General features: G+C 44.7%; 1 protein-coding gene across 1 annotated transcript in view; it reads left to right on the top strand.

Moving 5' to 3' along the window:
• The window catches only part of LOC311113520 (heterogeneous nuclear ribonucleoprotein L-like), a 67,315-nt gene that overhangs the window by 33,749 nt on the left and 8,705 nt on the right, over nucleotides 1–24,861 (top strand). The window contains exons 2-8 of the mRNA XM_084156760.1: nucleotides 1,359–1,477; nucleotides 4,339–4,576; nucleotides 8,634–8,714; nucleotides 10,594–10,695; nucleotides 10,813–10,885; nucleotides 22,743–22,814; nucleotides 24,218–24,438. Coding sequence (XP_084012886.1) covers nucleotides 1,359–1,477; nucleotides 4,339–4,576; nucleotides 8,634–8,714; nucleotides 10,594–10,695; nucleotides 10,813–10,885; nucleotides 22,743–22,814; nucleotides 24,218–24,438 — 906 coding nt within the window. The remainder of the gene's footprint in view (nucleotides 1–1,358; nucleotides 1,478–4,338; nucleotides 4,577–8,633; nucleotides 8,715–10,593; nucleotides 10,696–10,812; nucleotides 10,886–22,742; nucleotides 22,815–24,217; nucleotides 24,439–24,861) is intronic.

Genomic DNA, 24,861 nt, shown 5'->3' on the forward strand with positions numbered 1-24,861 from the left:
TTTCAGGTCTCTCCAGAGATGTTCGATCGGGTTCAAGTCCGGGCTCTGGCTGGGCCACTCGAGCACATTCAGAGACTTGTCCCGAAGTCACTCCTGCATTGTCTTGGCTGTGTGCTTAGGGTCCTGTTTGAAGGTGAACCTTCACCCCAGTCTGAGGTCCTGAGTGCTCTGGAGCAGGTTTTCATCAAGGATCTCTCTGTACTTTGCTCCTTTCATCTTTCCCTCGATCCTGACTAGTCTCCCAGTCCCTGCCGCTGAAAAACATCCCCACAGCATGATGCTGCCACCACCATGCTTCACAGTAGGGATGGTGCCAGGTTTCCTCCAGACGTGACGTTTGCATTCAGGCCAAAGAGTTCAATCTTGGTTTCATCAGACCAGAGTATCTTGTTTCTCATGGTCTGAGAGTCTAGGAAGAGTCTTGGTGGTTTCAAACTTCTTCCATTTAAGAATGATGGAGGCCACTGTTTTTCTTGGGGACCTTCAATGCTGCAGAAATGTTTTGGTATCCTTCCCCAGATCTGTGCCTCGACACAATCCTGTCTCTGAGCTCTACGGACAATTCCTTCGACCTCATGGCTTGGTTTTTGCTCTGACATGCACTGTCAACTGTGGGACCTTATATAGACAGGTGTGTGCCTTTCCAAATCATGTCCAATCAATTGAATTTAACACAGGTGGACTCCAATCAAGTTGTAGAAACATCTCAAGGATGATCAATGGAAACAGGAGCTCAATATCGAGTCTCATAGCAAAGTGTCTGAGTACTTATGTAAAAAGGTATTTCTGTTTTTTATTTGTAATACATTTGCTAACATTTCTAAAAACCTGTTTTCGATTTGTCATTATGGGGTATTGTGTGTAGATTGATGAGGAACATAAAAAAAATAAAAAATTTTTTTAGAATAAGGCTGTAAATGTGGAAAAAGTCAAGGGGTCTGAATACTTTCCGAATGCACTGTATTTTCCTTCCGGTCTGTAAATGGCCCTCGTGTCAAGGAATCTGAAGAGGCTGAATTTCCTTAGGCCTCAAGAATGAGTTAAATAAAACAATTATGATTGAAGTCATTCAAACCAAACCAAATCAAACATTGCTACAAAACACAAACAAATTCACTATAAACATGCAGAAAACAGTGTTACAAGAGAACATGCGATTTCACTCCTTGTACACTCTAACAGCATGTCAAAGGCACTAAGTGCCGATGCTGACGATGACTTTGGTGTTTGGTTGCATTTACGTTATGTTAAACCTTCGTGGCTGTGAAAGCGGCCTTCGTATGTATCCATGTGGTATACCTCATTTGACCTTTGACCTTTCAACCCCATTTGACCGCTGTCCCCCCTCTCTCCTCCAGGACAATGGGGAGGATGCCCACAGGATCGCCCCCTCTCCGGTGGTCCACGTGCGGGGGCTCTGTGAGTCAGTGGTGGAGGGGGACCTGGTGGAGGCCCTGGAGAAGTTTGGCAACATCTGGTAGGTGATATTTCTTGTTGTCTGTTCTGCTTTGATGGACATGTGGTAATCTTTTGCCTCATTTCCATTACATGGTTGCATGTGCATATGATTATTTTAAATGTACTATATTTTAAATGTACTGCACTGTAGTGCATTACATAACTGTATTCATAGTTCAGATTTGCACTTACTGTAACTCAGTTTTCACTTACCAGGAAGAGCCAACTACTATATTACTATATATGGTAGTTAGTATTCTAATACTATTATGCGTCTGAGCAGCTCACTGATTGAACGCATCAACAGAATGTATTGAGATGCATATTTTTTCCCTGTGTGCAGTTTGATTGTTTTTCTCCAACAAAGCCAATGGGATTGGACTCTTTGTCCTGTAAGAATACAACTCCCTCTTTCTGGATTTTTTTATCTCCCATTGCCATTTCTTCAGTGTTGGAAATCCATTTTTAATGCATTTAAATGCAAAAACAATCTCCCGGTTATCATATTTCTCGTAGAAAATGACCATTAAGGGCTTGGAAAACCTGAATGTATGCCATTTAGGACCTCTATTTTTAGCTCATGTCTGTCCTCTAAATTGCCTGCTTTTAACATCAGACCACACATGTTTACTCAAGGGTATAAGTACTCTGGGGACAAACATGATAATGATACTCTTATTGCATGGGACTGCCTGGGGAAGTCTCATTTGAGGCACTCACACAACTGGGAATACACAGCAGAGGCTTATTTGCAGAGCCCCTTCACGTTCACTTAGAGAATCAAGAACGTTTTTGATTTGAAGTCGAGGTGAATTTGGGTGAAATTTGGAAAAAGACAATGACCCCGTAGACGCACTCAAGTTGCTCAACTGATGTACAACGCATTCGGCACAACGGTGGTGACACAAGGGAGAGTTTTTCTGCACAAAAGTGTTGATACACACGTTTTGTGGAGACACTGCACAATGGTTGGGTAAACGTTTTTATGCAGACAAACTCTCCATTGTATCACAAACATAGCAGTTGTATCACAACCATTGTGTAAAAATGCGTTGTACATCAGTTTTACAACCTGAGTGTGTACGGGGCCAATATGCCTGGGATTATTGTAAATATCTTCCTGCCACCATCCATCCCAGTGTCACTTGATATTTCCGTAACTCGGGGGGTCGCCGCTTTGAGGATATTATGGGATGTGGATTTGATTGCAGAGGACTTGACTTGTGCGCTGGTAGAGTACGTTTCCCAGTGCTGTAGTCGGAATTGAGATCAGGCAAGGGTATTTTTAGGTCGGTGCAATATCGATATACTGTAGGTCTCTGAGTACGCCACAGGCAGACATATTGTGACACGGTGAACGTGAGCTGTCAGCTCCACTCAAACAGTAGCTTCAAGGACAGCATTCACATTAGAATGATGGGGAGGCTTTATTGTGCAATGCTATTTATGGGGGTGAAGAGTGTGCTCTGTCTGCAATTTAAGTAGTGCATTATCTGGTACTTTTTGTTGTTGTTTAAAAAACAATAAGGTATATATATTTTTTGCCTGCGGGTATAATGCAGTTATAATGCAGAGATGACCACCTTCTAATGTCTTATAAACACAATCATTCAATACCAGCCATTCTTAGTAGTAGTATAATGTAAGATACTAGCTAGATGAATAGTTGTTGACTGTAAAATAAAGCGTAACCAGGGGGACATTTTATTTTTTACTAATGTTGAACTCTTTCTAGTTCAACAAAAATAGAATGTGTGGTGAATAAGCAGCACATTTAAGAGAGGCGAGAACTTACATAGAGTTTGGTTTCTATCTGCCGTGTTAGAATCTCTCCACAAATGTTGAGTTGCAAAGCAATTACATCAGTTTGGTTTGAGGTTCTGTTAGACGAGACAAATTCTCACACGAGCATCTACTTTTAGAGTCTGTATAAGAAAAACATTGAGTGATCTAACTAGGGAATTGGGGAGCTAAAATTGAATATGGGCCACTGAGTGAAACACTGGCTAGGTCTTCAGTGTGTGGGGATTCTTACTGTGTATGAATGCTGTCTCTGTTTCCTGTGGCAGGATGTAGTTGATTCGTGAATGCTGATTCTGATTGATATGATTGTTGCCAAAGGAGAGCTGTGTAAAGAGATATATTAGACGTAGGGCTTGTTGCTTACTAATTCTATTGATAGTATGGTTGTGGATTGAACATCAATGGAAGAAGGTTTCTTTCTTTTAGGGAGGTTTTTCCTTTTGCTTGCTTTTTGGGAGGCTGAGTGACTGTAAAGCACTTTGTGACAAATGTTGTAACCATTGTTTTTTGGGTTGTTGTTGTTGTAAAAAGGGTCATAATTTTCTTTGGATTGATTGAGAAGTACGAACATGGATTGTTGCTTGACAATCAATAAATGTCTGTAACATGACTGAAACCAGGTTTGTTGATTGATTTGTTGATTGATTTAATTTATTAGATCATTAAAAGTAGCAGGCTGCTCCAGCCGGTGACAACATTACATGCAACATTATTGAGGATAAAGCCCTAAGGCTTATTTCCATTGTGGTTCTCTTTGGAAGCAAGATGACGGGTAGTTTCAACTTAGTTTACACTATCACTGTTTTCAACAGATATTGCATGACAGTCTGATTTTTTTGTCGAGTGTCGCATAGCATCCAATAAAAAGGGAAACTTTTTCTCTGTCATGAGACAAAATAACGAAACTCGCACGACAATCGTGTGTCGTATTCTATAGATGTAATCTCAGAACCCATAACCACATTTCATGCTAGGTAGCTATCAAAATGTTCTACATTTCATCGGTCACCAGAGATCAGCCTCGATGTTGTAGTGGGTTACTAATTGTGTCTTTGTCATTGGGTCTTCCTTTGACAGCTACGTCATGATGATGCCGTTCAAGCGCCAGGCGCTGGTGGAGTTTGAAGCCATGGAGAGCGCCGACCAGTGCGTGACATGCGGCACCAACGAAGCGGTCTACATTGGCGGCCAGCAGGCCTTCTTCAACTACTCCACCAGCAAGAGGATCACGCGGCCAACTAACGCCGATGACCCCAACAGTGGCAACAAAGTCCTGCTCCTGTCCATTCAGAACCCTCTCTATCCCATCACCACTGTGAGTTCATGAACTTCATGCCAGTTCAGTGCAATGGTTGAGTTTACAATGTTGACAATAGTTTAGATCACTATGGTTTAGTTGACGATGGTTTAGTTTACAATGGTTTAGCTTTCAATAGTTTAACTTACGGTAGTCAACCCACTGGGCACAAGCTGGTTAAATCAACGTTGTTTCAACATCATTTGTTAACATATTGTGATGTGGAATCTACGTGGAAAATACATTGGATTTGAAAAATGTCATCAACAGTTGTTTTGAGGGGTAACATTTCAACCACAGGATTATGTCATCATGGTAACCAATTTTCAACATAGACAAACCTTGTATAAAATATGTTGAATTTGTACCTTTGAAACAACTTCAGATCTTCAACCTAATACCCACTATAAGAAAAAAAACAATAGGCTGGGCAACATCTCTTACTGGACAGTTGATCTATTTACAGCTATTCCTTCGGTCTCCCATCCAGGGTTTTAACCAAGCCCTGCTTAGCCTTGATATTTGTCACTGACTATTACCATAATATATAATAATATATATGCCATTTAGCAGATGCTTTTATCCAAAGCGACTTACAGTCATGCGTGCATACATTTTACGTGTGGGTGGCTCTGTGGGTGGCCCAGGGAATCGATCCCACAATCCTGGCGTTTCAAGCGCCATGCATTACCAACTGAGCCATACAGGACCACTTTGTTGGCGCCGCATGTCACGCACTGGTCGGCGCTCTCCATGGCTTCAAACTCCACCAGCGCCTGGCACTTGAACGGCATCATCATGACGTAGCTGTCAAAGGAAGACCCGATGACAAAAACACAATTAGTAACCCACTGCAACATCGAGGCTGATCTCTGGTGACCGACGAAATTTAGAAAATGTAGATAGCTAACTAGCATGAAATGTGGTTATGGGATCTAAGATTACAGCTATAGAATACGGCACACGATTGTCGTGCGAGTTTAGAGATTCTGTCTTTACCAATGTGCTATCGTGAGAATGATTGTTGAGAAATCTCACTGTTGCTATCAAAGTCATTCCAAAGGGTAGGTTCACAGACCAAATTAAATGTAACCATACTGTATCAATCATTCTGTATATCATCAATGATACTATTTAGGCCTATATAGCATTTGGGAAGTAATCAACAGCTATTGTTTAAATTCAGCCAAGGATTCAACTAAAAATAGACAATACATATAAGCCTAGGGTTTCAAGCTTTGGTTGATTTGAAATGGAATCTACAAGTGAATAATAAATATGTTGGTTTCACGTCTCCATCTCAACCAAAATTAAAAGTTGAAGAATAGGTTTAAATCAAATAAAACGGTTAATTTAAAGTTAATTTAAAGTTTGATTTGGTTTACTATTCTTTAACATATATTGTTTGGTTGAAATGGAGAAATAAATTATTAATTTGTTGACAAACTGGAATTGAAGCGAAACTCAGTGGCACAGATGGTGCTATCCAAGCAGAATATGCACCTCCTTCAAAAGTGGATATTTGGTTGTGTTGACAACCAAACACAATTCAATATCACTTTTGCAATATGGTAAATAGCCTATTAACTTGTCGACAAGTTAACAAATTATATGTTTGATTCTCGTCTCCATCTCAACCAAAAATTAAAGTTAAAGAATAGGATTAAGCCAGTGGCCCAGATGGAACTATCCAAGCAGTAGATACAGTGGCTTGCGAAATAATTCACCCCCCTTGGCATTTTTCCTATTTTGTTGCCTTACAACCTGGAATTAAAATTGATTTTTGGGGGGGTTTGTATCATTTGATTTACACAACACTTTGAATATGCACATTTTTTTTGTTTGTGAAACAAACAAGAAATAAGACAAAAAAACTGAAAACTTGAGCGTGCATAACTATTCACCCCCCCAAAGTCAATACCACTCGAGTGTTGCTTTAGCAGTATGCTTAGGGTCATTGTCCTGCTGGAAGGTGAACCTCCATCCCAGTCTCAAATCTCTGGAAGACTGAAACAGGTTTCCCTCAAGAATTTCCCTGTATTTAGTGCCATCCATCATTCCTTCAATTCTGACCAGTTTCCCAGTTCCTGACAATGAAAAACATCCCACAGCATGATGCTGCCACCACCATGCTTCACTGTGGGGATGGTGTTCTCGGGGTGATGAGAGGTGTTGGGTTTGCGCCAGACATAGCGTTTTCCTTGATGGCCAAAAAGCTCAATTTTAGTCTCATCTGACCAGAGTACCTTCTTCCATATGTTTGGGGAGTCTCCCACATGCCTTTTGGCGAACACCAAACGTGTTTGTTAATTTTTTTCTTTAAGCAATGGCTTTTTTCTGGGCACACTTCTGTAAAGCCCAGCTCTGTGGAGTGTACTGCTTAAAGTGGTCCTATGGACAGATACTCCAATCTCCACTGTGAAGCTTTGCAGCTACTTCAGGGTTATCTTTGGTCTCTTTGTTGCCTCTCTGATTAATGCCCTCCTTGCCTGGTCCGTGAGTTTTGGTGGGCGGCCCTCTCTTGGCAGGTTTGTTGTGGTGCCATATTCTTTCAATTTTTTAATAATGGATTTAATGGTTCTCCGTGGGATGATCAAAGTTTCAGATTTTTTTTATAACCCAACCCTGATCTGTACTTCTCCACAACTTTGTCCCTGACCTGTTTGGAGAGCTCCTTGGTCTTCATGGTGCCGCTTTCTTGGTGGTGCCCCTTGCTTAGTGGTGTTGCAGACTCTGGGGCCTTTCAGAACAGGTGTATATATACTGAGATCATGTGACAGATCATGTGACACTTAGATTGCACACAGCTGGACTTTATTTAGCTAATTATGTGACTTCTGAAGGTAATTGGTTGCACCAGATCTTATTTAGGGGCTTCATAGCAAAGGGGGTGAATACATATGCACGCACCACTTTTCCGTAATTTATTTTTTAGACTTTTTTGAAACAAGTTATTTTTTTCATTTCACTTCACCAATTTGGACTATTTTTGTGTATGTCCATTACATGAAATCCAAATAAAAATCCATTTAAATTACAGGTTGTAATGCAACAAAATAGGAAAAACGGCAAAGGGGATGAATACTTTTGCAAGGCACTGTAGATATATCCTTTAAATGTTGATATTTGGTTGCGTTGTCAACCAAACACAATTCAATATTACTTTTGTAATACAGTAAATAGCATAATGTTAAGGCTATCTTACAAACTAATATAACAGTATTTATTCAACCTTAAAATGAGTAACACATCCATGGTTACATTTTGAGGTTACTGTAACAATAAATGTCTTCTTATGTAATCATAGAAAGCGTTCAGGGTCGCAGGTCTGTAGAAATCTTTGCAATTGCAATAATAATCTGTACAAAATCTCAAACGGCATTGATCATTTCCACCATGTATTTAATGTATTCTCAGGTAACTGCAATCCAGGTCATGTGATTGTGCTATTAGATCAAGCACAGTGATAACACATTAAGTTGTTGTATCTAAATAAACGAATTTAAATTATTTATTATTTTAAACTATTTAAAATATTTTAGTTCACAATGGTTTGGCTTACGATGGTTTAATTCTTAATGTTTTAATTCATGATAGGTCTGTTTATGATGGTTTGTTTATGATGGTTTAGGATACAATGCTATGGTTAAGTTTGCAATAGTTCAGCAATGGTTTTGTTCACAATAGTTTACATTGTTTAAGTTCACAATGGTTTAACTTTACAATGGTGTTGCTTACGATGATTTAGTTTACAACGATTTAGCTTGGATTTCCCGAAAGCCTTGTAGCTAATGTGGCATGTTATTTATCTCAACAACCCAGCTGCTCAGCCACAAGAGAGTAACGTAAAGTCTCAAATGTATGTTTAACTGACAGCCAATCTTCTATCCATCAACAAATATAATCAAAAGAAGCAAGAATAAATACTTTTCTACTTGTGGTGTTGGTCTGGGTCATCGAGGAAAATACCACATGAACTACTAAGCTTTCAGGAAACTCACCCCTGAATTGTTACTTATTATTGTGTTCATTATGGCATTAGTCAGAACCCAGTCATTGCTCTTCTGTCTTCTAGGATGTTCTATACACAGTCTGCAATCCCATAGGCAACGTGCTGCGAATTGTCATCTTCAAACGCAATGGAATCCAGGCCATGGTGGAATATCCTTTCTGGAGTCAAGCTGGGCTACTGCAGGCGTGTGTGCGTGCGTGTGTGTGTGTCCGTGCATGCACTGTAGATGCATGTCGATGTGTGTGGATTCAGGAGTCTGTCTGTATGAGTGATTTTGCGTAAGTGTCTGTGTATGTCTCCCTGTGGGTTTGGATGAGTATACACACCTACATTAGTATAGTAACAAACACACACACACAAACACTCAGGCTGTAAAAAGGTTCAGAATGTCGGAAGCAGTGTGTGTGCGTGTGTGTGTTTGTGTGTGTGTGTGTGTGTGTGTGTGTGTGTGTATGACTGTGTGTGTGTGTCTATTATGGTTTGCACACCTCCAGTATGTGTAGTGGGTTAGAGGCCCTATTTCAACATACTCTTCATTACGCAAGCCTTATATCAGATTAACAACCTATGTAATAATTAGCATGTTGTAGGCCAGTCCGTGCATGCAGTTCTGGAGTGTGAACCACATTTGTGTTCAGTTTTGGTATTTTCTTGGAAAACATTATCAACAATGGGAAGTACTTTTTAACTGATATAATGAAGTACTGATAAACCTAGTTCATAGTAATTTGATAACTAATTCCCACATTGTTCCCTTATTTATAGTCACATTGTAACACTATGGGCCTCTGTTTATATTTACTGTCTAGCATTATAAGACTTTGTCCCCAAGTGGGCTCATTATGTGGATCATGTACAGCAGGGTTCTTCAATTCCGGTCCTGGAGGGCCGAAACACTTCTGTTTTTTATTTCTACCTGGTAGTTAATTGCACTCACCTGGTGTCCCAGGTCTAAATTAGCCCCTGATTAGAAGGAGAGGATGAAAAACAGAGGTGTTTCGGCCCTCCAGGACCGGAATTGAAGAACCCTGATGTACAGCAATCAGTTTCTAAAGTTTATTGTTAATGGTACCACTAGGAGCAGAGATTGGCCAATTGAAAATCAGGAGACAAGGGATTGTGTCACTGTTGTGTCAGGTTTGGGTTTTATGGGAGATGGATGCGTAAATCCCCTGTTTTATTGCCACTGGGATGTGGTTGCTGCGGCAATGGGGGTTTCTAAGTTGCATGTGTGTTTGATCTGATCTGTGGTGTGTTCCAATGGGTGTACCATCACATACTGTATTTGATCATATAATATTTTAAGACATAGGCTCAAGAAGCGAGAAATAGAAGACAATTTGGCCCACCTCGATTAGATTTCAATGCTATTATATTAGCACAACCATTTTGGACCTTTTTATGCTGTTAGGTTTTTATAGTGATTTTTTACTACCTAATTTGCATAACGATCTGCTCGTCTGCATTTTACTGGAACCAGAGCAGATTGATAAGATTTCATGATGGTTAGAGTCACTCAGCCCATTGTGTAATTGTGCTTTAGAGCAGCTGTAATCAGCTCAGTCACTGCCAATAAGGTTCTAGAATAGGGCCTTGTTCAAATACTCTTCAAATGAATCCTTCCTTCCTCCCTTCTTCAACTAATCACTGATTTGACATGAATGGATTGATGTAAGCAAGCTTTCCATTGTATTGCACCAATTATGCCATGTCAGATCAGTAATTACAAGAAAGCGAGGGAGGAAAGATGCTTTTTAGGAGGATTCGAACAGGGCCCTATTCTATTACCTAATCTGCAATTGCTGAGCTGATTACAGCTTCTCTGAAGCAGAATTACATTGGGCTGAGTGACCCAAGAGTATGCAAACAGCCTTAGTCGTCTGTAGGGTGGCTTGTGGTTCTTGCTCCATCTCCTATGTTATTGCCTTCTGGTCATTGTGATTCTACACTGATCTACTCTGTTTGCCACACAAAGTTTTGAATTCCACTGAGATCCTCCCGGTTGCTCTTCCTTAATGGTGTCGCCACATTTGAAACTGTGAAAAACGCCCAGAAGGCGAAATCGGCTCTCAACGGAGCAGACATATACTCCGGCAGCTGCACCCTGAAGATCGAATACGCTCGGGTAAACACACATACTCACAAACCCACATACACACACAGTGCTCACACACACTCCACCAGCATCCCTGTGGACCCCTAACACACATGCAGCGGTGCTCTGCTCTCTCTCCCCATGCAGCCCACGCGACTCAACGTCCTCCGCAACGACAATGATAGCTGGGACTACACAAAGCCCTTTCTCGTCAGGCGAGGTACGACATCCTTCCTTCTCTGCTGAATCTCTTCCTGTACTAGGGTTGTATGCATTAGGTAGCAAACTGAAGAAAACTGACTGGAACAAGGAGAGACTACCTGGACTTGTCCTGTAAAAAACGCTCATTGTAGTTCTCTGTTGCAAAACGTTTTAAACCATTCTCAGTTGCATGCTCTAATGAATACGACATTTGTGTTTGTGCGTTGTGTGTGTCACAAATATGGGGAGCAGAGCAACCCACAAATCTGTAGCCGTGGTTCTCAAACCATTTCAAAACCCTTTCAACCTTCACACTCCTACAGACACATAATCAGTTGAAATGGGCTGTGACAAGAAATGAGTTCCGCCATTGTGGTTTTACATTCATTCCTTAAAGAGCGGCCATGAATCTCAACTTGCCAGTTCGTCTGTTGTTTTCTCTTCAACATTAGGCCTCAGTCTTTGTCCCTGCCTCCTTATTGCCTTACTAAAATGAGCCAAAATAGCCTCTGTTAAAAAAAGATTTGTTCTCTTTCAGTCGTTCGCACTTGTTCCATCAGAGAACATTGGTTACATACATATCCTTCTGTTTTACGTATTAATTGTCAATAGAAATGTCAGATTTTGCTGATGATGGGCACACTGTCTGTGTACCACTTCAAATAAAATCAAATCAAACCAAATTTTATTTCCACATGCGCCGAATACAACAGGTGTAGACATTACCGTGAAATGCTTACTTACAGCCCTTAACCAACAATTCATTTATTTCTTAATAAAAAAAGTAAAATAAAACAACAACAAAAAAAAGTGTTGAGAAAAAAGAGCAGAAGTAAAATTAAATAACAGTAGTGTCAGAGTTCGGATGTGGATGCAGTGGTGGAGTCAAGCGCAGGACAAGGAGGTTCAATCCAAAATGTCTTTACTAAATAAAGCACAGGGAAAACAAGGCCTCAAAAACAAAGGAGGCGAACGATTACGCACACACGCGTAAACACTAAACATACACGAGACACCGAACGGACAAGCGGACATACTTTAATATTTATTCACCACACGAACAAAAACAACAAAACGATACGTGAACAAAGAAACACAAAACATAGACTCTACACACCCTGGCTCAACATAAAAGAGTCCCTAGAGCCAGGGCGTGACAGTACCCCCCCCCCCCCCCCAAAGGCGCGGACTGCGACCGCGCCAAACGTAAACCGAACAGGGGAGGGCCGGGTGGGCATTCCTCCTCGGAGGCGGATCCGGCTCCGGGCGTGACCACCACCCTCTAATAACCCCCCCGTAGTGCCCCTGGTCTGGTCTGGCCCCGCTGGCTGGAGCTGGACTGGACATCGGTGGAGCAGATTGCTTAGGCTCCGGTGTGGAGCAGCTGACCGGTACCTGACCAGGCACCGGTGAAACGGGCACGAGCTGTGCCGGACTGACGACGCGCACCACAGGCTTGGTGCGGGGAGCAGGAACGGGTCGGACCGGGCTGACGACGCGCATCATTGGCTTGGTGCGGGGAGCAGGGACGGGCCGAACCGGGCTGACGAAGCGCACCACTGGCTTGGTGTGGGGAGCAGGAATGGGCCGGACCGGGCTGACGAAGCGCACCACTGGCTTGGTGCGGGGAGCAGGAACGGGCCGGACCGGGCTGACGAAGCGCACCACTGGCTTGGTGCGGGGAGCAGGAACGGGCCGGGCCGGGCTGACGACGCGCACCATTGGCTTGGTGCGGGGAGCAGGAACAGGCCGGGCCGGGCTGGCGACGCGCACCATTGGCTTGGTGCGGGGAGCAGGAACAGGCCGGGCTGGCGACGCGCACCATTGGCTTGGTGCGAGGGGCGGGAACAGGCCGGGCTGGCGACGCGCACCATTGGCTTGGTGCGGGGAGCAGGAACAGGCCGGGCCGGGCTGGCAACGCGCACCATTGGCTTGGTGCGAGGGGCAGGAACAGGCCGGGCCGGGCTGGCGACGCGCACCATTGGCTTGGTGCGAGGGGCAGGAACAGGCCGGGCCGGGCTGGCGACGCGCACCATTGGCTTGGTGCGAGGGGCAGGAACAGGCCGGGCCGGGCTGGCGACGCGCACCATTGGCTTGGTGCGAGGGGCAGGAACAGGCCGGGCCGGGCTGGCGACGCGCACCATTGGCTTGGTGCAGGGAGCAGGAACAGGCCGGGTCGGGCTGGCGACGCGCACCATAGGCTTGGTGCGAGGGGCAGGAACGGGCCGGACCGGACTGGCAACACACTTCAGTACCTCTCGCCGTGCCTCTACACTTTCCCTCCCTCTAATCACCAATGGCTCCCGTAACCCGGTGGCCTTCTCTCCTCGTCCACAAACTCGCCCCTTATCTGCCTCCAGCAGCCCCGTCGCCCATGCCATGTGCCCCCCCCTAAAAATGTATTGGGGGTGCCTCTCATCTGTCCGACGACGACACTGTTGGCGCCGTACCTCCTCTCTCGCCAGGGCTTTAACCCTTGCCCATTGTCCTCTGCCCTCGAACATGTCCTCCCAGGACCACCATTGGCCCACCTGGGCCATCGCCAACTTCTCCAGCTCCCTACCCGGCGTTTGCTCCGACACACGCTGCTTGGTCCAGTTTTGGTGGGATCTTCTGTCATGTTCGCTTATCACGCTGCGCATTGGTCCACTCCTTTCAACGAACATGACAAGTAGGGAGGCTATATACAGGGGGGTACCGGTGCAGAGTCAATGTGCGGGTGCACCGGCTAGTTGAGGTAGTTGAGGTAATATGTACATGTGGGTAGAGTTAAAGTGACTATGCATAAATAATTAACAGAGTAGCAGCAGCGTAAAAAGATGGGGTGGGGGTGCAAATAGTCCGGGTAGCCATGATTAGCTGTTCAGGAGTCTTATGGCTTGGGGGTAGAAGCTGTTGAGAAGCCTTTTGGACCTAGACTTGGCGTGCAGTAGCAGAGAGAATCAATCAATCAATCAATTTTATTTTATATAGCCCTTCTTACATCAGCTAATATCTCGAAGTGCTGTACAGAAACCCAGCCTAAAACCCCAAACAGCTAGTAATGCAGGTGTAGAAGCACGGTGGCTAGGAAAAACTCCCTAGAAAGGCGAAAACCTAGGAAGAAACCTAGAGAGGAACCAGGCTATGAGGGGTGGCCAGTCCTCTTCTGGCTGTGCCGGGTGGAGATTATAACAGAACCATGCCAAGATGTTCAAAAATGTTCATAAGTGACAAGCATGGTCAAATAATAATCAGGAATAAATCTCAGTTGGCTTTTCATAGCCGATCATTAAGAGTTGAAAACAGCAGGTCTGGGACAGGTAGGGGTTCCATAACCGCAGGCAGAACAGTTGAAACTGGAATAGCAGCAAGGCCAGGCGGACTGGGGACAGCAAGGAGTCACCACGGCCGGTAGTCCCGACGTATGGTCCTAGGGCTCAGGTCTCTCAGTTGGCTTTTCATAGCCGATCATTAAGAGTTGAAAACAGCAGGTCTGGGACAGGTAGGGGTTTCGTAGCCGCAGGCAGAACAGTTGAAACTGGAATAGCAGCAAGGCCAGGCGGACTGGGGACAGCAAGGTGTCATCATGCCCGGTAGTCCTGACGTATGGTCCTAGGGCTCAGGTTCTCAGAGAGAAAGAGAGAACGAGAGAATTAGAGAGAGCATACTTAAATTCACACAGGACACTGGATAAGACAGGAGAAGTACTCCAGGTATAACCAACTAACCCCAGCCCCCCGACACATAAACTACTGCAGCATAAATACTGGAGGCTGAGACAGGAGCGGTCCGGAGACACTGTGGCCCCATCCGAAGAAACCCCCGGACAGGGCCAAACAGGAAGGATATAACCCCACCCACTCCGCCAAAGCACAGCCCCCGCACCACTAGAGGGATATCCCCAACCACCAACTTACAATCCTGAGACAAGGCCGAGTATAGCCCACAGAGGTCTCCACCACAGCACAAACCAAGGGGGGGGCGCCAACCCAGACAGGAAGATCACGTCAGTAACTCAACCCACTCAAGTGACGCACCCCCCCCAGGGACGGCATGAAAGAGCACCAGCAAGCCAGTGACTCAGCCCCTGCAACAGGGTTAGAGGCAGAGAACCCCAGTGGAGAGGGGAACCGGCCCGGCAGAGACAGCAAGGGCTGTTCGTTGCTCCAGCCTTTCCGTTCACCTTCACACTCCTGGGCCAGACTACACTCAATCATATGACCTACTGAAGAGATAAGTCTTCAGTAAAGACTTAAAGGTTGAGACCGAGTCTGCGTCTCTCACATGGGTAGGCAGACTGTTCCATAAAAATGGAGATCTATAGGAGAAAGCCCTGCCTCCCGCTGTTTGCTTAGAAATTCTAGGGACAATTAGGAGGCCTGCGTCTTGTGACCGTAGCGTACGTATTGGTATGTACGGCAGGACCAACTCGGAAAGATAGGTAGGAGCAAGCCCATGTAACGCTTTATAGGTTAACAGTAAAACCTTGAAATCAGCCCTTGCCTTAACAGGAAGCCAGTGTAGAACAGTCTATGACTAGGGTGGCTGGAGTCTTTGACAATTTTGAGGGCCTTCCTCTGACATCGCCTGGTATAGAGGTCCTGGATGTCAGGAAGCTTGTCCCCACTGATGTACTGGGCCGTACGCACTACCCTCTGTAGTGCCTTGCAGTCGGAGGCCGAGCAGTTGCCATACCAGGCAGTGATGCAACCAGTCAGGATGCTCTCTGGTGCAGCTGTATAACTTTTTGACGATCTGAGGACCCATGCCAAATCTTTTCAGTCTCCTGAGGGGGAATAGGCTTTGTCGTGCCCTCTTCACGACTGTCTTGGTGTGTTTTGACCATGATAGTTCGTTAGTGATGTGGACACCAAGGAACTTGAAGCTCTCAACCTGTTCCACTACAGCCCCGTCGATGAGAATGGGGGCGTGCTCAGTCCTCTTTTTTTTCCTGTAGTCCACAATCATTTCCTTTGTCTTGGTCACGTTGAGGGAGAGGTTGTTATCCTGGCATCACACGGCCAGGTCTCTGACCTCCTCCCTATAGGCTGTCTCATCGTTGTCGGTGATCAGGCCTACCACTGTTGTGTCGTCAGCAAACTTAATGATGGTGTTGGAGTCGTGCCTGGCCATGCAGTCATGGCTGAACAGGGAGTACAGGAGGGGACTGAGCACGCACCCCTGAGGGGCCTCCGTGTTGAGGATCAGCATGGCAGATGTGTTGTTACCTACCCTTACCACCTGGGGGCGGCCCGTCAGGAAGTCCATGATCCAGTTGCAGAGGGAGGTATTTAGTCCCAGGATCCTTAGCTTACTGATGAGCTTTGAGGGCACTATGGTGTTGAACGCTGAGCTGTAGTCAATGAATAGCATTCTCACATAGGTGTTCCTCTTGTCCAGGTGGGAAAGGGCAGTGGGGAGTGCAATAGAGATTGCATCATCTGTGGATCTGTTGGGGCGGTATGCAAATTGGAGTGGGTCTAGGGTTTCTGGGATAATGGTGTTGATGTGAGCCATGACCAGCCTTTCAAAGCACTTCATGGCTACAGACGTCAGTGCTACGGGTCGGTAGTCATTTAGGCAGGTTATCTTAGTGTCCTTGGGCACGGGGACTATGGTGGTCTGCTTGAAACATGTTGGTATTACAGACTCAGTCAGGGACATGTTGAAAGGTGGTCTAGAGTTTTTTTCCCTCTGGTTGCACATTTAACATGCTGGTAGAAATGAGGTAGAACGGATTTAAGTTTCCCTGCATTAAAGTCCCCGGCCACTAGGAGCGCTGCCTAGTGTTGTAGCTTGCTGTTACTTTAGCGGCCCCTACTGCTCAGTGCTGCAGGTCAGAGTGGGTATGGCCCAGTCGTCACTGTCTAGTACAGGGTTTCCCAAACTCGGTCCTGGGCCCGGGTGCACATTTAGATTTTTGCCCTAGTACTACACAGCTGATTCAAATACCCAACTCATCATCAAGCTTTGATTATTTGAATCAGCTGTGTAGTGCTAGGGCAAAAACTAAAACGTGCACCCAGGGGGGGCCCTAGGACCGAGTTTGGGAAACCCTGTTCTAGTAGTACCTTCACTTTATAATCACAAATTGTATTTTATCCACTAACCCCAATCTTATATTATCCAGATGTGTTTGCATTCTTAGTTACGAAGAGAGACATCTGATTGAATTAAGTCCTGATGGTGTATACATACTCTAAGAAGCAAATAGATATTTTATTGCAACCAATCAATCCCTTTTTACATCAGCAGTTGTCACAAAGTGCTATACAGATACCCAGCCTTAAACTCCAAAGAGCAAGCAATGCAGATGTAGAAGCACAGTGGCTAGGAAAAACTCCCTAGAAAGGAAGGAACTGAAGAAAAAAACTAGAGAGGAACAGGCTCTGAGGGGTGGCAAGTCCTCATCTGCCTGTGCCGGGCGGAGATTATAACAGTACATGGTCAATTAGGCCAGATCGTTCTTCAAGACATTCATAGATGACCAGCAGGGTCAACAGTTTAACACCTCAGGAGTAAATGTCAGTTGGCTTTTCATAGCCGAGAAAGGATTCAAGTATCTGTGAAAACAGATAAATAACAGATATATTCATAGTCCAACGTTTCGTCACAATATTGTTTTGAATGTTCGTTTTAGGACTGATGCCCAGCTAAGCATTCTACTCAATGCAATCTCAATGGATGCTGATTTTGTCTAAAGTGCATTATTGTAGCTTTGAAACCCGATTTCAAATGAGGCAAATAATTTGTAGGACAAGCTTTTGTCAAATTGTCAAAGACTCCAGCCACCCTAGTCATAGACTGTTCTCTCTGCTACCGCACGGCAAGCGGTACCGGAGTGCCAAGTCTAGGTCCAAAAGACTTCTCAACAGCTTCTACCCCCAAGCCATAAGACTCCTGAACAGCTAATCATGGTTACCCGGACTATTTGCACTGCCCCCCCACCCCATCCTTTTACGCTGCTGCTACTCTGTTAATTATTTATGCCTAGTCACTTTAACTCTACCCACATGTACATATTACCTGTAGAACGTTCGTTGATAACAATGGCAACGACGCGACCGAGTGACGGAGGTGCAACAATGAATATGCCTCCACTTCTATCAGTCTGTCCTTGAACAAATGTTTATGGAAACATTGGATGTTTTTATCTAATACAGCCAGTCTTTGAAAAATAAAAGCATTCATCCCTTTGCCGTGTCCATGGTAGCCTACATTGCATGGTACAAATGCTGACACAAAATATTGAAATACAATGAGCTATCTCAAACCCTTGGATTTGTCAGTGTTGAGTAGGTCCAGAGAATAAAGCAACATGGATGAAAGGGCTATTGCTAACCCCCCCCCCCCCCCCCTTAATCTTTCATTTTGTCATCTATCTATCTTACTACTCAATTGGTAAAAATATAATTGAATCTGTTCATAACAGACCTTGACTTTGCTGAGCCTATTCCCCTGTCCCTTTGCTGAGCCTACACCAATGAATCGATGCATATTAATTTGATATACAGATAGAGTTGAAGTCGGAAGTTTACATACACTTAGGTTGGAGTCATTAAAACTCGTTTTTCAACCACTCCACAAATTTCTTGTTAACAAATTATAGTTTTGGCAAGTCGGTTAGGACATCTACTTTGTGCATGACACAAGTCATTTTTCCAACAATTGTTTACAGACAGATTATTTCACTTATAATTCACTGTATCACAATTCCAGTGGGTCAGAAGTTTACTTACATTAAGTTGACTGTGCCTTTAAACAGCTTGGAAAATTCCAGAAAATTATGTAATGGCTTTAGAAGCTTCTGATAGGCTAATTGATATCATTTGAGTCAATTGGAGGTGTACCTGTGGATGTATTTCAAGGCCTACCTTCAAACTCAGTGCCTCTTTGCTTGACATCATGGGAAAATCAAAAGAAATCAGCCAAGACCTCAGACAATAAATTGTAGACCTCCACAGGTCTGGTTCATCCTTGGGAGCAATTTCCAAATGCCTGAAGGTACCACGTTCATCTGTACAAACAATAGTATGCAAGTATAAACACCATGGGACAACGCAGCCGTCATACCGCTCAGGAAGGAGACGCGTTCTGTCTCCTAGAGATGAACGTACTTTGGTGCGAAAAGTGCAAATCAATCCCAGAACAACAGCAAAGGACCTTCTGAAGATGCTGGAGGAAACAGGTACAAAAGTATCTATATCCACAGTAAAACGAGTCCTATATCGACATAACCTGAAAGGCTGCTCAGCAAGGAAGAATCCAGTGCTCCAAACCGACATAAAAAAGCCAGACTACGGTTTGCAACTGCACATGGGGACAAAGATCGTACTTTTTGGACAAATGTTCTCTGGTCTGATGAAACACAAATAGAACTGTTTGGCCATAATGACCATTGTTATGTTTGGAGGAAAAGGGGGTAACTTGCAAGCCGAAGAACACCATCCCAAGGGTAGTAGCATCATGCTGTGGGGGTGCTTTGCTGCAGGAGGGACTGGTGCACTTCAAAAATAGATGGCATCATGAGGAAGGAAAATGATGTGGATATATTGAAGCAACATCTCAAGACATCAGTCAGGAAGTTAAAGCTTGGTCGTGAATGGGTCTTCCAAATGGACAATGACCCCAAGCATACTTCCAAAGTTGTGGCAAAATGGCTTAAGGACAACAAAGTCAAGGTATTGGAGTAGCCATCACAAAGCCCTGATCTCAATCCTATAGAAAATGTGTGGGCAGAACTGAAAAAGTGTGTACGAGCAAGGAGGCCTACAAACCTGACTCAGTTACACCAGCTCTGTCAGGAGGAATGGGCCAAAATTCACCCAACTTATTGTGGGAAGCTTGTGGAAGGCTACCCGAAACGTTTGACCCAAGTTAAACAATTTAAAGGCAATGCTACCAAATACTAATTGAGTGTATGTAAACTTCTGACCCACTGGGAATGTGATGAAAGAAATAAAAGCTGAAATAAATCATTCTCTCTACTATTATTCTGACATTTCACATTCTTAAAATAAAGTGGTGATCCTAACTGACCTAAGACAGGGAATCTTTACTAGGATTAAATGTCAGGAATTGTGAAAAACTGAGTTTAAACGTATTTGGCTAAGGTGTATGTAAACTTCAGACTTCAACTGTATACAATATCAATGTCCCCACACCAAATATTATAGCATTACAATGCTCAATAAAATAGAACCCTTGGTCTCTGATTTTGAAGCTCTCATGTACTGGGGAAGCTTCAAAAATATGAGGTGCCGTAGATAGACTACAGCCCATAATCATATTAATATCAATGGGAGCATGGTTTTTAACCAAGCAGAAAGCCTGCCTTGTATGACTTGGGTTTGATTAAACATCCGTTGGACGGTGTGATTGACACACCAGCCCCGATTCCCATTCTCTCTCCACAAATGGAGGGTAAACAATGTCTTATCACCCACAATCCAGGGCTGCTTTCCAATCGATCGCCTTGCCGTGTATTGGATTTGAAGGTCTGTTTGACTTTCAAGGACTTTTTGGCGTGGAGTTGAAGATGTGTGGTCAGCTTCCAATTGTTTTTATTGACCGGAGGAAGGAGAGAGACAAGCAACTAGAAAAATAGCAAGAGGCTGAAAATATAATGCTGACATGAAAAAAGGCTGAATAATAACGGTTTGGAAGCCCTTTAGTGCAAACAGAGAAAACTGAAAATAAAACAGCCCCACACAATCCTCTTTAGCCGCAGACGGTAAATTTTAAATCCTAATCAGCTTGCATTTTGGGGAAGCTGAAATGCTATATTCGCACTTGAGGCCCTTACCATATCAGATGCTCTTCAAAAAGGATTTGTTCGGTGTATATACAGTAGCATATTATACAAACATAGAGAAGGACAGCCTGTAAATAGATAGAATAGATGTATGCCTTATTAAACATTTAGCTAAGACACGAGAGACATGTCATGTGTGTTCCACACATCTCTTACCCCTTATCTTTAAAAACCGTTTCACAGTATAATGTTTGTCGCTCTATAGTTTTTTATTTATTGATCCCCTAAGTACTCCCAGGTTTATGTGGGCAGATACAATTTCGATAGATTTATCCCAACTACTGGGATGACGTCATAGTCAGAGGCCTCTCTCTCTCTCTCTCCTCTCCTCACTCTCTCCCCCCTCCCTCTTTCTCTCTCTCTGCCGCTCTGTCAGGTGAATGGCGAACCTGTCGGCTCAGCGCAAGCATCAAGGTCACTCCTCCTCTCCTCTCATTTAATCCTTCTCCTCTCCCCTCTCTTTATGGTTTCTGTACAAATATGGAAACCTACCAATCCCACCGGTTCCTACCCGCCTAACTGCTCATTTTGTACCAATTAGCTTAGCTCTGCATGAGCTCGGTCCCCCGTGGCCCGCGGGAGCTGGCGAGAGGAAGGCACGCGTTCTCGTTTAACTCAGCGCCGCACCTTCCGTTTGTGTCTGCGCGTGCAGCACCAGTTCTCTCTCGCATTGTTGAAATTAGACTTTGAAATGACGTTCAAATGATGTAACACAGGTTGAGTCGTTGGTGCGTGTGCACACACACACACACACACACACACACACACACACACACACACACACACACACACGCAGTCTGGCACACACACTTCTCTCAAGTCCTCAGTGTAACAGGGTTCACTGAGTTGATGATTGTGCATATGTCATTGAAATACTCACGCCACCAACTCCACCAACACCTCTAAAATGTTAATGAACCCTTTCATTTTAGATGACGTTTGTTTGATGAGTAAGGGATGCAGTGAGGTAGCCTGGTCCTATATCTGCTTGTGCTGTTCACACAAAGCCCCATAGAGGTATACAGAACAAACAGATATAGGACCAGGCTAACAATGACAGAGGCTGTTTCCAGCAATGCTCCATATAGTAGTCTGTAACTTGATCGGGACACCTTACATAAAAACAATTACATTACATATGCTTCGGTTTTAGTTCGAGTGCACCCCAATGGTGGAACAAGCTCCCCCACGACGCCAGGACAGCGGAGTCACTGACCACCTTCCGGAGACACTTGAAACCCTACCTCTTTAAGGAATACCTGGAATAGGATAAAAGTAATTATTCTACCCCCCCCCCTCCCCCACCCCCCCATAATAATAAAAAGTGGTTGTCCCACTGGCTATCATAAATTGAATGCACCAATCTGTAAGTCGCTCTGGATAAGAGCGTCTGCTAAATGACGTAAATGTAAATGTCTGTCTGTGACTCTGTGAGTAAGCTGCAAAAAGATAGGCTAAAAAATACCCTTGTCTTTGTTCTGTTTGTCCTTTTCCTGGTGCACAGTAAGAGGATTAGGTTAGAAGGGTGCTTAATGTACCTTTTTTCAATGCGTTTTCCCTCATATCTGGGTCAATGTTTCCACCCGAGGCCATTGAACTGTAACTGTGACATTTTAACTGTCATTTTAACACACCCCTCTTCCCGAAAAAAAAACGGTTTTATAATTCCTCTGCAATTCAACCAGGCTCAGTCAGCCAAGGAAGAGAAATTTGTCATTTGAAGTGAAAGGACAACTTTGAACCAAAAGTGTCTAGTTTTGCTGTTGTACCAATTACCAAAAGTGTCAAGGAGTGTCTAGCTGTTACTAAATCTAATCTGCTTGCGTAGCGTGGTTTTATGGTTTATGGTGTGCAAATGTGCCTATGTGTGTGTGCGTGAGTTTGTGTGCGTGCGTGTATGTGAGCGTGTGTCAGTCTTGTGTGTGTTAGTCCCATGTGTGCGCGTGTGTGTGCATGTGTCTGTTAGTCCCCGTGTATATGTGAGTGTCTGTGCATTTTGAGTGGGTGGAGGTGCAGTTGGCACCTGGCGGCTTTGTCACTTTACAGTTGCCTTTCACTGTGTATCCTGTCTGTGTTGCAGAGCGAGGGAAGGGGAGACAACGCCAGGCCATTCTGGGAGAGCATCCGTCCTCCTACAGCGACAACGGCTACGGTCAGTGAGAGCTCTTTCTCTCTTTTTGTCTCATGTTTCTCCCTCACACGCACACACACACTCCCTCTCTCTTTATCCCCTCTCATTCTGACTCATCTCTCTTTCTCCGTCTCTCGCTCCCTCTCTCAGCATCTCTCTCTCGGCCCCTCTCTTTCTGTCTCCTCATCTCTCTCTTCTTCCACCTTCCTTTCTCCCCGCATCTCCCTTTCTCTGTATCCCTCTCTCATCATCTCTCTCTTTCTCCGAATTTCTCGTTCTCTCTCTTTCTCATTCTATCTGTCTCACCACGTCTACAGTATCTCTTTTCTTTCCCATCCCTCTCTTCATCCATCCATCCATCTCTCTCTCTTTCTCTCTCTCTTGCTCTCTCTCTCTCTCTCTGTGACTGTCATTGTGCAGCTGGGCTTTGGGTATCCTGTAATTAAGCTCCGTCACCCACACACACTTACATCTGGAGGAGATGGTGGAGGTTGGATGGATGGAAAGACAGGGGGAGGAGGGGTGGTGTCTGCGTATGTGTGTGTGTGTCATACAGTCATTGGTGTGCATGTGTGTGTGTGTGTGTATATGTGTGTGTCGGGGGTTTGGAAAGAGTGTGATGATGTGATGTGAGCGGCCACTCTTGAAGGCACTTGGTAATTAGCGAGATCTGCAGGGGAAACAGGGTGCAGTGGTGTAGAAAATGGTCTAGGACCTTTTTTAGTACTGCTGGAATTTTTTCTCCTTCTTCATGGGGGGCTGGGGGCTGAGGGGGGAAGTTTGCACTGTCATCTCAACCATCCCAAATAAGGTCATCCTATGTCTGTGGCAGCTTTTTCTTGTTTTTCCTTTCTCTCTTTCTCTCTCTCTCTCCCCCCCTCTCTCTCTGCCCCCCTCTGTCTCTCTCGCACTCTCGCACTCTCTCTATATTTCTCTCTCTCTCAGCCCCCTCTGTCACTCCCTCTCTCTCACACACACTCTCTCACTCTCTTTCTCTCTCTCTCTCTCTCTCTCTCTCTCTCTCTCTCTCTCTCTCTCTCTCTCTCTCACTCTCACTCTCTTTCTCTCTCTCTCTCTCTCTCTCTCTCTCTCTCTCTCTCTCTCTCTCTCTCTCTCTCTCTCTCTCTCTCTCTCTCTCTCTCTCTCTCTGCCCGCCTCTGTCTCTCTCTCTATCTATTTCTCTCTGCCCCCTCTGTCTCTCTCTCTCTCTCTCTCAATCTATTTATTTTTCTCTCTTTCACTTTCTCTCTCTCCCCCTCTCTATATTTTCTCTCTCTCTCTCTATCTCTCTCTTTCTCTCCTGCCCCCTCTCTCTTTCTCTTTCTCTCTCTCTCTCTCTCGCTCCCTCTCTATTTCTCACTTTCTCTCTCATCGTCTTATTCTCCCCCCCCCCACCCTCACCCTCTCTTTCTCCCACTCTCCAGGGTCACAATGCCCCCTGTTGCCCCTGCCCAGCAATAACAGGTACAAGAGGAGATCCCCCCATGACGCCCAGGAGGTGGTGGCCTACCCTCTGCCCCAGACCTCCTCCTATATGGGCCACGCCTCCAGCTCGTCGGTCGCCATGGTGAGCGGCCTGCACCCCGCCAAGATGAACTGCACCCGCATCTTCAACCTCTTCTGCCTGTACGGGAATATCGAGAAGGTCAGTGTCAGCGTCTGTTTTCGCACGCGATTAAAGCTACAGTCTGCAATTCAAACAACGTCATTCATTTAAAAGTCAAAAAATGTATGTATCAATCCTGGATTGCCCCTTTAAATGAGAGAGTTGAGGGCAGTAGAGTAACAGCTAGTGTGACTAGGGGCTGGATGCAATCAAAGGTGCCATGGCAATCTTTATGCAGTAGCTTTGGTTACAGAATCACTGCCAGCAACCTACCACTGTGAGGGGAGTACCTACCAGTTTGTTTCAATTGACCCCTGAACCATAATATGTTTTAGATTGAGACTTATTCCATTTGGTCTCTGTGTAAACGCGGATAAAAACTAAAGTGTGCTTAGTGATTAGTTGACCAATTAATCAAGTGTGCTGGTACTGGAGTAGTACTGGCGTACTCGAAGAGAAGCC

Source organism: Coregonus lavaretus (genome assembly GCF_964263955.1).
Source record: "Coregonus lavaretus genome assembly, chromosome: 40".
In the NCBI taxonomy this organism is placed as follows: domain Eukaryota; kingdom Metazoa; phylum Chordata; class Actinopteri; order Salmoniformes; family Salmonidae; genus Coregonus; species Coregonus lavaretus.